This window comes from Neltuma alba, unplaced genomic scaffold (genome assembly GCF_004799145.2).
Source record: "Neltuma alba isolate B1F8T4 unplaced genomic scaffold, ASM479914v2 tig00012144_pilon, whole genome shotgun sequence".
In the NCBI taxonomy this organism is placed as follows: domain Eukaryota; kingdom Viridiplantae; phylum Streptophyta; class Magnoliopsida; order Fabales; family Fabaceae; genus Neltuma; species Neltuma alba.
Genome location: NW_021636693.1, coordinates 93435 through 106312, shown reverse-complemented (window position 1 = coordinate 106312; position 12878 = coordinate 93435). Strand labels below are relative to the sequence as shown.

Below are 12878 nucleotides of genomic sequence, written 5' to 3'. Positions count from 1 at the left end.
GGGGTATCTTGTGAAGCTTCTACCAGATTCTGCACCTAATCATCCTGAATCACTACAAGACATTTTGATTGGTGAGATTTCTTTAGTCCGTTTATGTAAATTTTACTATTCTAACAATGCAGATCATAACGAGACAATGCTCCAGTTTACCTAATAGATAACGAAATTTCCCCCCACAAAGATGGCTAAAACATGTCATTTTTATTAGATGTTCAGGAAAAGATACTGCCAGGGGTGACTCATTGGCAAAGCCCAAATTATTTTGCATATTTTCCTTCAAACAGTAGCATTGCTGGATTTCTGGGAGAAATGCTCAGCGCTGGTCTCAACATTGTGGGTTTCAGCTGGATAACTTCTCCTGCAGCAACTGAACTTGAAATGATAGTTCTTGACTGGCTTGCTAAGGCATTTCAGCTGCCTGATCATTTCTGTTCTACTGGTAAAGCCTTAAGCTACCGCGTCTCTTTGAATGAATTTGATACGAGTAAAAAGAACACCATAAATCAGAAGAAAGATGACATAGTTCCGAAAGTGAGGGACTGGGACTCCTTCAGGGATTATGTTTAACTGCTTACATATTTGTGCTTGTGTATATGGTATGAGTTAGCCTACTTCCTAGCTTGTCTATTTAGTATCTACGTTGATGGAGCCAATGAAAAACCTGATTTTTGATGAAGATATAAAATCATGCTTCAGGTTCTGTTCAACTGTATCCTCAATTAATTTGATCAATCTTATGATTTTGAATGTACATGGATTTGAATAGTTTATTTGGTATGCTCTCATTGTACCTATGAAATGAAGGAGGTTATGTTTAAAATTATACTGCAGGGCAAGGTGGTGGAGTTATACAAGGAACAGCAAGTGAAGCTGTATTAGTTGTCTTGTTGGCTGCCCGTCACAAGATCTTAAGGAAGGTTGGAAAGAGTGCCCTCCCTAAGCTTGTGATGTATGCATCCGATCAAAACACACTCTTCTTTACTCAAAGCTTGTCAGGTACCTTCAACAATACAAAGAAAAAGTGAAAAACAAAAAGATATATATATTCAAAAGCATATGGCTTTCTCAATTGTTCCTTCTACCAGTCCTCAGGTTGACTGCCAACTACATCGCCCTTCTTAAATCCAATCAACAAACGTAACATCTTTGAATCTGCTTACTAGAATTACGAAGTGCCGAGGTCCCTTTGTCCTTTCTTCCCTATAATCATTGTGGGTTTCGATCACCCTATGATCTTGCAACTACAGTGTGTTTGGTCAGACTGTCTGGTTATTTTACTTTATACTGTATTTGTTACAAAATACTTTATATTCCTTAAGTCGAAATAAGTGATAGAGGAACTGGGTGGCAATCAATGGGATTAGTCCGGCATTGAACTCTGCATACTGAAAAAGAAGAACTCATTTATGTTACTCAGTGGCAACAATGAAGTTTGCATTGAAGTTGACAAGATCATTTCTGTGATTTAATAATAATGTTATTTGCTGCTAATTTGTCAGATAGGAGGACTCAATCCAGAGCTCTGCAGGTCGCTTAGAACTGATCCTTCCACAAATTATGCGCTTTCTCCTGATGTACTTTATGAAGCAATTTCAGATGACATTGCCAGCGGCTTAATCCCTTTTTCTTATGTGCTACAGTAAGAACCGAATTTCTCTGAGACATCTCTTTACATCAAATGCACTAACTTTTTCTGATCCACCTGCTCTGCGAGTTCTTAAATTCAATAACAACCCCCCCCCCCAAAAAAAAAAACAGAAAAAAAGCTCTGAAGTTGCCAAATTCGACACTAATAATGGACAAAGATTAGTCTCAAGCCCAAAATTACTTGAGAATACTCTAAATTATACCCAAGAAAAAAATGACACTAAATAACTGATATGAGCATTGGCTCAAGCGATCACGCATCATTCTTTATGTCATTGCATGAAGTCCTACTGCATGATTGTTTGCTGTTGAAAATACTTATGGTTTGTTACCTTCTTTTTATTCTCTTAAACAGTATGATTTGCACATTTTGCATGTGGACTGTCACAGTTTTATTTTTAAAATGGTATGAAGTGGCCAATTAATATTAATATGGTGAAAATTCTCAACACTGAATTTCTATGATTTACATAAATGAATTTTGACTGTTTTCTTATATTGGATGGCAATGGCAAAAGTCTTTTGTGTTTTACCATTCGTCAAAATCAAAATTTCTGATGTTTACAAAAATGCTCTTCATTCATGCTCACAGGTTGGCACCACTTCATCAACAGCTGTTGATCCTCTTCCTGCTTTAGGAAAGATTGCAAAGGTAATATCTATAATTGAAAGGGTAATAAATGCAGCTAGTGAAGCCCATGGTGCGTTTAGTGAGGAAAATGAGACCGAACCAAAAGATAAATAAATAACGGAATATAGTTAGTTGGTTGAGAGCATTGGAGGTGTCATTTGGTAGTATTTTATATGAACATTGTAGGAGCTCTTAATGTTTGCTGGTGCTGACACTTAATAGTGCTGCTATTATCTTGAAGATTAGCTGTTGTGAGGCACGTGTTTCAAGATTCTTGATAAATTCGAAAGATTCCTTCAATTGCTGTGTAGTATACCTACACAAAATCATCTAAATTTCAATAGTTTATTCTTTTCGGGTCTGTTTCATCTTCTGATGCTGATTCTGACATTGTGTTTTGTTCGTCACTGCTTGTGTCAGTATTTCTTTTATAATGATTGGGGTAGAGTTCTGTCTGACGTAGCTAGTACTCCTCTGGTCTTATTTATAAGTTACTTCAAACATGTTTCATACATATTAAGGAAACTCTTGAACTTCATTAACTCTCATTTAAAATTCAACAACTTTCCAACTTTATCCCTAGTTAATATACATTATACCTCATGTAAGCAAAGTCAACATGATAATAAATGAAGGGTAAAATTGTACATTCATATAAAAAATTTCTCTAAGTGCCCTATAAATAGAATAAAAAAAAATGTCTTCTCTCTCTGCCTTATAAGTTGGACCAGAGGGTACTTGGTAGGTGCACGCTGGGGAGTTGTTTCATCTGATAATGCTTGTAATTCATCTCTTCTTGACAGAGCCATGGAATCTGGTTTCATGTGGATGCTGCTTATGCTGGAAGCGCTTGTGTGTGCCCAGAGTATCGCCACCACATTAATGGTGTCGAAGAAGCGGACTCGTTTAACATGAATGCTCATAAATGGTTTTTAACCAACTTTGACTGTTCACTGCTCTGGGTTCAGGTATCTGTGAGGCAACATCTTGTTCTTATTCTCAATCCCCTTTCAGCATCTCCAGATGGTTCGATTTACTTAATGAACCAAAAAATATGCATTGTTCAAATGATGATGACAGGACAGGAACGCTCTGATTGAGTCACTATCTACAAATCCCGAATTTCTGAAGAACAAAGTATGTAAATTGCATGCTTTCGGTATCATCTAAGCTATTTTATAAACCTTTTATGATTAAATATTTTGTCTTGGGGGATGAGAAAGTCATGGGAACATTCATTTCTATCTGACATGCTGTTTTAATTATACTGACATCTGTGATTAAACTCTTGTCTAATATCTTCTTGTACGATTGAAACTTCAGGCTTCTCAAGCAAAGCTGGTCATTGATTACAAAGATTGGCAAGTTCCTCTTGGACGTCGCTTCAGGTATGTTTTTTGAATTTAGCCTTTAGAAATGCATGTTATTTTCTCTTATAATAGAGGTTTTTTGTGTTTTTTATTTTGTGTGGTGCCAAAACCGCTCGTTAATGGAAGATTGAAAAATGAAACTCATGGATAAATTGGCGTTTTACATGCATTGGAACCGCCAGACCACTTTCAAGTATACTTGGCAGTGTGCATACGATCTTGATTCGTACTAGTTCTTGGAGTTCATGAGAAACTAAAACTGAAAGATATTATTATCTGTGATAATTGATAGTTTTCTAATAAAGGCTCCTTTAAAACTTAGAGATCAAGAAATACTGTCAGATGTTTGACCTTGTTTTTCTTTATGGATCTGAAATCTTGCCGATTGACTTGCACTCCCTAGATCCTTAAAACTCTGGATGGTGCTGCGCCTTTATGGTTTGGAAGGTCTGCGAAGTCATATACGAAGTCACATTGATTTGGCTGCTCATTTTGAGAAACTTGTTCGTCAAGACCCAAGATTTGAGGTAGAGCAGTGCTGTGTTTTACGCCCTCTGTTTCTTGGGTATCATTTTTGACGGAAATTTTTGTTTCCCTTTATCTATGAATTTAGAAGTCCCAAACAACATTAATTAATATCGGAAGACAAAGCAAGTCAATTCCTATGATTACCGTATCACGATTTCTTGATCTTTTAGTTTCTTACAGGTTGTTACGCCTCGGACTTTCTCATTGGTGTGTTTTCGGCTCTTGCCTCGGCCTGATTCTGGACATGACGGCAATCAGCTAAATCGGGATCTACTAGACTCTGTAAATTCAACTGGGAATATTTTCATGACACACACGGTATCTTTGCTTTACCGGCGTCATGCTCCAATGCATTTTTCTTAGTTCTCTTTTCCTTCAGTTTATAAAATTATCAATTTTTGTACAGGTTTTATCGGGTAAGTACATTCTACGTTTCGCAGTTGGAGCACCATTGACAGAAGTAAGGCATGTGGATGCTGCTTGGCAGATTTTGCAGGATAAAGCCTCTTCTCTACTTGGGAATTCGTAGGACGGATCCAAAGTGCTCTCCGTCTGTTTCATGTAATGGTTTCCTCTTACACGCCAATGCATGGATTGCTGTCTTATTTATAATTCAATTTTCAAAATATCAATAATAGCTTTGAATGAACATTTTGGAACAGCGAAAGTTAACGGTGTAATGGAATTGTAGACGCCCAAAAATATTATGGTTATCTTCAATATATCAATATCAATATCAATATTATTATATATAATAAAATTTAATAACAGTGCAGTTTATATTTTGGATTTAAATATTATTTTCTAGCCCATGTTGGCCAAAATATCCGGCCCAGGGTTCTGCACTAATAGAAGTCGTCACAAAATAAAGCGGGTTCTGTACCCAAAAAAAAAAAAGAAGCGGGTTCGAGGCCCAGGGTTCCGCTTTAATGGAAGTCGTCACAAAATAAAGCGGGTTCGAGCACTACTTTTAAACATATAATCCCGGGGGAGGAAGGGGGTGTTTGTTTTGGTGGTAATTAATCAAGAGGCGGAAAATTTAAAAAGAATGAAAATTTCACATGTGAGGTGAAACAGTAATATTTATTTCTGTGATGAAATCTAAACTATTTAAAATTAATTTTAATGATTTGGATTTAAAATTTTTAATTAATTATTTTTTAAAAAATTATTTTTTAAGAAACTTGCAATTAAAAATTATATTTATTTTGAATTAAATATCAATTTAAAATATTTTTTTAAAATAAAAATATTAAATATTAAATATTTATTTTTTATTAAATTTAAATAATTAAATTTTGATAAATATTATAATGCCCATCACTGAGTACTGAAAGCTGAAAGAAATCATTGACGTTCAGTGCGACCTCTTTTCGCCCTGAGGATTCAATAATTATTAGCTATGGTTGGCGTTGACTAGAATTCAACTAGACTGTCGTCATCTCAACAAGATCGACGTGATGAATGGTACCGCCTCCAATCCTAATTATAAGATACAGTTGATTAATTTGAAGAGATTAAAAAAAGTTAAATTAGTTATTTGTAATAAATAAGTGTTATCTTTTCTAAAATATCCTTACTAATCAACTATATTGGCTAGGACTACAATTATTAGAAGGACCACCTTTAAAAAAATACATAAATATGAGAGATAGAGTGGATTGGGTTCTTATATTTAGAATTAAAATAAAAGTCAAACAAGATCTTATATTAAGGACTGAAGGTAGTATTACTTTCAGTGATTAGTTTAATTTTTAATTTGATCTCAAATGTAAAATTCTAATTTATTTTGACTCTCGTATTTATCTATTTTTTTTAAAATAATTCTTATAGTAATTGTACATATAAAAAGTTCTATCAGATAGTAGTTTTGACTAGTACATATGATTAGTAAGAGTATTCTATTAAAAAAAACCTATAATTAAATTAACTAATTTTCTCAATTTTTTTAATTAGCTAATTAAGTTTTATATTAAATACCGTATATTAGTGTGTAGGGTTTAGTACGCATTTTGGTGTGCGTATGATTGGACAGCTTTCATATTGAATTATCTGGTGAAATAAAAATATAATTAATTAAAAATCTTAACGACTCCACCACCTTGTATAAGATATCTGTGTTTAAAGCATAATTCTATACATGACTAAATTAATACATCATTGTCAACATAAATTAATTCAATTTATAAAAATGTGACTCATACTTTCTAAATACAAACTCTGTTATTATTAGGATCCGGCAAGAGTTTAGTATATTGATTATTGAATTGACGGAGTATACTTCTTATATAATTAAAAAAATTTGCTCTTATTAAATCTACATCTTTTTCTTGGTTGGTGGCGCAAATATTGGATCTTTATCTCGTGCATGCATCAGATTAAAGATTAATAAAAGTATGGAACCGCAAATAGGGGTACAATTTATCATTATTATTTAAAGTATTTTGATCGATGCCACAAAATGATCGGATATTAATAAAGGTTTGACTTTTCTAATATTGACCTCATATTGGGTATATACTACTTCCGATCTCTAATATAAGACCTAGTTAACTAATTTGAGCAGATTAAGAAAACTAGTTAAGTTAGTTATTTGTAATAAATATGTGTTGTATTTCTAAATTATCTTTGTTAATCAAATGTATTAGTTAAAATTACAATTATTACAAGGGCTACATTGAAAAAAATAGATAAAAATGAAAAACAAAGTAAATTGAGATTTTATATTTAAGATCAAATTAAAGGTCAAATTATTTCTTATATTAAGAATCAGAGGTAGTACTGTAGAAGCTTTGCTCTTGGAAGATTCGGACCATAAATTACAATAAACATTTTGAGGCTTCTGACCCTATTATTTACCCATCGCATAACACCATTTATAATTAGTTGTCAGAATTTTACACTCTGTAATAAAAGTCATATCGGGTTCTACTTATAAAACTCAGTAGACTAATTTAAGAAGATTAAAAAAAATTAAGTTAATTATTTGTAATAAACAGGTGTTATCTTTCTTAAAATATCCTTACTAATCAACTATATTTGCTAGGACTACAATTATCAGAAGGACTACCTTAAAAAAAAAAATATAAATATGAGAGATAAAGTGAATTGGGATCTTATATTTAAGATCAAAATAAAAGTCAAACAAAATCTTATATTAAGGACTGGAGGTAGTATTTAATGATCTACAATTTTTAATCAATCACAAAATAATTAAATGCCGTGATACGATTAAAATAAAAATTCAATAACGTAAACTTTGCAACGTATTTTCCATAATAGTAACCCTCCAATGCACAGCGTTCAATTCTAGTTGACGAAAGCCATCGTCGTGCTGGAGACATTTTCCGCTCTCTTCACCAGTACTGGAGTGCTGGAGCTGGAATAGTATTTCAGTCCGCTTAGTTTATCTCCGTCAAGGCTCTTCACTATTCCCCAAAGAAATGTGAGTCCCAAACATCAAACTCTATCTCCATGTCTATGGCAATGATTGTTGGAGATTACGCATTTTACAAAATTTCATTTGTAGATTAAATGAGTAAACCAGTTCCAGTGCCTCGTTCATTGCATAGTCTCAGCTTTGAACTTTGACCTTCGCAGTTCATAAATGTCTAGGGAGAGTGAGTTGAGGCCGATGGACGCTGAACAGCTCAGAGAGCAGGCTCATAAGATGGTGGATTTCATTGCTGACTACTACAAAACCATTGAAAATTTCCCTGTGCTCAGCCAAGTTGAGGTTGTAAAGTATTCCGAAGTTTTTCACTTTAATATCTTTCTTTCATTTGCACGATCGTTTATGGTGCCTTATAGCTGAATGAGAATATGCTTCTCAAAGAACTTGAAACATGGATTCAGTCTGTAATTGAAACGGGAAAATATTAAACTTCTGTCAATATGTGCATGACGCTCTTCTTTTATTGAGTAACTCTGCTGTCTTCTTTTATCTGATCCTTTCTTTAATCTTTCAATCGTGCTTCTAGTTTGAAATCACTATGACTATGCATCGGTTTCTCTATATTTGTCTCGCATATTGCAGCCGGGGTATCTTGGGAAGCTTCTACCAGATTCTGCTCCTGATCATCCTGAATCACTACAAGACATCTTGAATGGTGAGATTTCTATATAAGAGTCTGTTTATGCAAATTTTCCTATTCAACCAATGCAGATCATAAACGAGACATGGTAGCATGCTACTATTTACCTAATAACGAGATTTTCCCCACTAAAGATGGCTAAAATATGTCATGTATTAGATGTTCAGGAAAAGATAATGCCAGGGGTGACGCATTGGCAAAGCCCAAATTTTTTTGCATATTTTCCTTCGAACGGTAGCATTGCTGGATTTCTGGGAGAAATGCTCAGTGCTGCTCTAAACATTGTGGGTTTCAGCTGGATAACTTCTCCTGCGGCAACTGAACTTGAAATGATCGCTCTTGACTGGCTTGCTAAGGCATTTCAGCTGCCTGATCATTTCTATTCTACTGGTAACGCCTAAAACTACAGCATCTTGTTGAATTAGTCTGATATGAAGGAAGAGAAAAGCATAAACCCGAAGAAAATGGCATGGTTACTAAAGCCAGGACTTTGGACTGCTTCGCGGATTTTGAGTTACATTGGCATATTTGTGATTGCCTATATTGCCAACTACCTAACCTGTTCGTTAACGTTTGGCCCAGCAAAATAAAAATAAAAAATGAAAAACAAAAGAAACTTTTGTGTTGAGGCAGCAAATGATAAATCTGATTTTGAATGAAGATATAAACTCGTGCTTCAGATTCTGTTGAACTTCGTCCCCAATAATTTTGATAGACATTAAAATTTAGAATCTAAATAGTTTTGAATAATTTATTTGGTATACTCCAAATATTATGCTATAGATCAAACCAGTGAAATGCAGGAAGTTACGTTTTAATGCAGGACAAGGGGGTGGGGTTATACAGGGAACGGCAAGTGAAGCTGTGCTAGTTGTCTTGCTGGCAGCTCGTGACAAGATGTTAACGAGGGTTGGCAAGAGTGCTCTCTCTAAGCTTGTGATGTATGCATCTGATCAAACACACTCTTCTTTGCTCAAAGCTTGTCAGGTACCTTCAACAATCAAAGGAAAAAGAAAAGAATAAGTATCCAGAAGCATTTGGCTTTCTTAACTGTTCCTTCTTCCAGTCTTCAAATTGATTGCCAACCATGTGACCCTTTTAAACATAATGTATAAACATAACATCCTTGAATCTGCTCACTAGGGAAGAGGGATCATGGTGTTCAAATTTGTTTAGTCTATTGTAGGTTAATAATGATCCTGCTGTCCTTTTCTTCCGTATGATGCTTATGGGTTTCGATCACCTATGATCTTGCAATTGCAGTATGTATGCTCAAATGATGATCTAATTTCTAGTTATTTTGCTTCATGCAATTTTAGAAAATCTTTTCTATTCCTTGACCTGAGATAAGCGATAGAGAAACCGAGAGATACGCACGGGATTAGTCCAGCTTGAACCTTGCATGGTTAAAAGGAGACATCATTTTTGTTGCTTAGTTGCAACATTGAAGTCTGCACTAATTTTGTCAAGATGACCGTCCGTGATTTGATAATAATGATATTTCTGTTAATTGTCAGATAGGAGGACTCAATCCAGAGCTCTGCAGGTTGCTTAGAACTGATCCTTCCACAAATTATGCTCTTTCTCCTGATGTACTTTGCGAAGCAATTTCAGATGACATTGCCAGCGGCTTAATCCCCTTTTTCTTGTGTGCTACAGTAAGAACTGAATTTCTCTGAGACATCTCTTTGCATCAAATGCACTAAGTTTTTCAGATTCACCGGCCCTGCGTGTTCTGGGAAAAAAAAATTTTGAAGTTACCAAATTTGATACTAGCATTAGTTCAAGGGATCACGCATCATTCTTCGTGTTGTCGCATGACGGTCCTACTGCATGATTGTTTGCTGTTGAAAATACTTGTGGTTTGTTACCTTCTTTTTATTCTCTTAAACAGTACGGTTTGCTTATTTGCATGTGGACTGTCACAAAGTTTTATTTTTAAGATGGTATGAAGTGGCCAATTAGTATTAATATGGTAAAAATCCCTGGCACTGAATTTCTATCATTTGCACAAAGTATGTTGACTGCTTTCATATATGGGATGACAACAGCAAAAGTCTCTCGTGTTTTCCCATTCATCAAAATCAAAATTTCAATGTTTATCAGAAATGCTCTTCATTCATGCTCACAGGTTGGCACCACTTCATCAACAGCTGTTGATCCTCTTTCTTCTCTGGGAAAGATTGCAAAGGTAATATCTATAAATGAAAGGGTAATACAAGAAGCTAGTGAAATCATTGGCAGTGAGGATAATGAGACCAAACCAAAAGATAGATAAGGGAATATAGTTAGTTGGCTGAGCATTGCAGATGTCGTTTGGTATATTATATATGAACATTTTAGGAGCTCTTAGTGTTTGCTGGTGCTGACACTTAATAGTGCTGGTAATATCTTGAAAATTAGCTTAAGGCGCGTGTTTATAGATTCTTGGTAGATTCAAAAGATGCCTTCAATTACAGGGTAGTAGACCTACACAAAAGCATCTAAATTTCTATAGTTTATTCTTTTTGGGTCTATTTCAACTTCTGATGCTGATTCTGACAGTGTGCTTTGTTTCATTACTGCTTCTTTCAATATTTCTTGTATAATGATTGGCACAGAGTTCTGTATGACGTCGTTAGTGCTTGGTAGATGCACAATGGGGAGTGTTTCATCTGATAATGCTTGTAATGCATCTCTTCTTGACAGAGCAATGGAATCTGGTTTCATGTGGATGCTGCTTATGCTGGAAGTGCTTGTGTATGTCCAGAGTATCGCCACCATATCGATGGTGTTGAAGAAGCTGACTCGTTTAACATGAATGCTCATAAATGGTTTTTAACTAACTTTGACTGTTCACTGCTCTGGGTTCAGGTATCTGTGATGCAAAATCTTGTTCTTATTCCCTAACCCATTTAAGCATCTGTTGATGGTTCGACTTACTTAATGAACCGAGAAAAAAAATGCACTGCTCAAATTGATGATGACAGGACAGGAACGCTCTGATTGAGTCACTATCGACAAATCCCGAATATCTGAAAAACAAGGTATGTCTGTAATTGCATGCTTTTGGTAGACAAGCTATTTTATAAACCTTCTATGATCAAATATTTTGTCTTTGGGGGATGAGAAGGTCATGGGGGACATACTAATCAAACTAACGTGCAGTTTAAATCTTATCCCATCTGTGAATAAGCTTTCGTTCTAACCGTCTGCTTGCACAATCGAAACTTCAGGCCTCTCAAGGAAACTTGGTCACTGATTACAAAGACTGGCAAATTCCTCTGGGACGGCGCTTTAGGTGTGTCTTTGAAATTTAACCTTTAAATATGCCTGTTGTTTTCTTCTATAAGAGATTTTCACCCTCATAAGTAAATTTGCATTATAAATACATTGGAACCGGTTGATCACTTATAAATGCATTTAGCAGTGCGCATATGACCTTTATTCATACTAGTTCTTGGGGTTTGAGAGCTTACGACCAAAAGATATTATCAATGATAATAGCCTTCCAATAATGGTTTTTATAAATCTAAGAGATCTAGAAGTAGTGGCAGATGTTTTAACCTTGCCTATTGACTTACACTGGGCCCCAGATCCTTAAAACTCTGGATGGTGTTGCGACTGTATGGATTGGAAGGTCTGCGAAGTCACATAAGAAGCCACATTAATTTGGCTGCTCACTTTGAGACGCTTGTTTCTCAAGACCCAAGATTTGAGGTGCGATAGTGCTGCGTTTTATTTGAAGCCAAAACGAGTCAATTATGAATATCGTATTTGTATCAAACTTCCATGGTCTATTAATTTCTCACAGGTTGTTACACCCCGGACTTTCTCTCTGGTTTGTTTTCGGCTCTTGCCTCTGCCCAATTCTGTAGATGATGGGAACCAGCTCAATCGGGATCTGCTTGACTCTGTAAATTCTAGTGGGCATATTTTCATAACACACACGGTAGATTTGCTTTACCGGCGTCATGCTCTGGTTTATCTTTCTTAATTTTCTTTTCTTTTGCTTTATAAAATCATCAACTTTTTGTACAGGTTTTATCAGGCAAGTACATTCTACGTTTCGCAGTTGGCACACCATTGACAGGGGTAAGGCATGTGGATGCTGCGTGGCAGATTTTGCAGGATAAAGCCTCTTCTTTACTTGGGAATTCTTAGGACGAGTTCAGAATGCTCTCTATCTGTTTCATATAATGGTTTGCTCTTCACGCCAATGCATGGACATGGATTGTTGTCTTATTTATGATTCAAATTTCAAAATCTTGATCACTTTGAATTAGCAACGAAATGGAAATGTATACATATGATTAACAAATAATCCACGTTAAGTTTCGTTAGAAGAAGTCCGTCTTAACTATATGTTATTTTGTGAGCTAAAGGGGTTCAGAAAAAATAAGAGACATGATTAGTTAAGTGGCAGAAAATTGGAAGAAATTGGTGGATGTTGCTTGTAGGCATGTTTTCTTCTGGAGGTTGAGTGATGAGTGGATTTTCCTTCTCTCAGCCATTGGACGGTGCTGACCGGAATCCAACTGGATTCTCCCACGAAGAAAAACAATGGGAAAAAATGGTAAAAATATTATAAATATTTTCATGTAAAAATACAAAAAAAAAATCAGTTTT

At 35.2% G+C, this 12878-nt stretch overlaps 1 protein-coding gene and 1 pseudogene across 1 annotated transcript; both read left to right on the top strand.

Annotated features, from left to right (window-relative positions):
- The first annotated feature begins 6 nt into the window (after window positions 1-6).
- On the top strand, window positions 7-4889 carry LOC114723522 (tyrosine decarboxylase 1-like; annotated as a pseudogene).
- Window positions 4890-7603: 2714 nt separating this feature from the next.
- On the top strand, window positions 7604-12547 carry LOC114723520 (tyrosine decarboxylase 1-like). The gene is made up of 13 exons (XM_028909697.1): window positions 7604-7621; window positions 7749-7912; window positions 8213-8285; window positions 8430-8664; window positions 9092-9257; window positions 9788-9928; window positions 10402-10461; window positions 10959-11123; window positions 11240-11296; window positions 11486-11550; window positions 11846-11969; window positions 12064-12201; window positions 12291-12547. The coding sequence occupies exons 2-13, from the start codon at window positions 7784-7786 to the stop codon at window positions 12411-12413; spliced, it is 1476 nt and encodes a 491-aa protein (XP_028765530.1). The 5' UTR covers window positions 7604-7621; window positions 7749-7783; the 3' UTR covers window positions 12414-12547.
- The last annotated feature ends 331 nt before the right edge of the window (window positions 12548-12878 follow it).

What these genes read in the sequence shown, in the direction of transcription:
- LOC114723520 (XM_028909697.1), top strand. Translation starts at nt 7,784, where the DNA reads ATGTCTAGGGAGAGTGAGTTGAGGCCGATGGACGCTGAACAGCTCAGA. An exon ending in CCTTTTTCTTGTGTGCTACA is followed by an intron (nt 9,929 to 10,401) that starts GTAAGAACTGAA and finishes TCATGCTCACAG; the next exon opens with GTTGGCACCACTTCATCAAC. An exon ending in ATATTTTCATAACACACACG is followed by an intron (nt 12,202 to 12,290) that starts GTAGATTTGCTT and finishes CTTTTTGTACAG; the next exon opens with GTTTTATCAGGCAAGTACAT.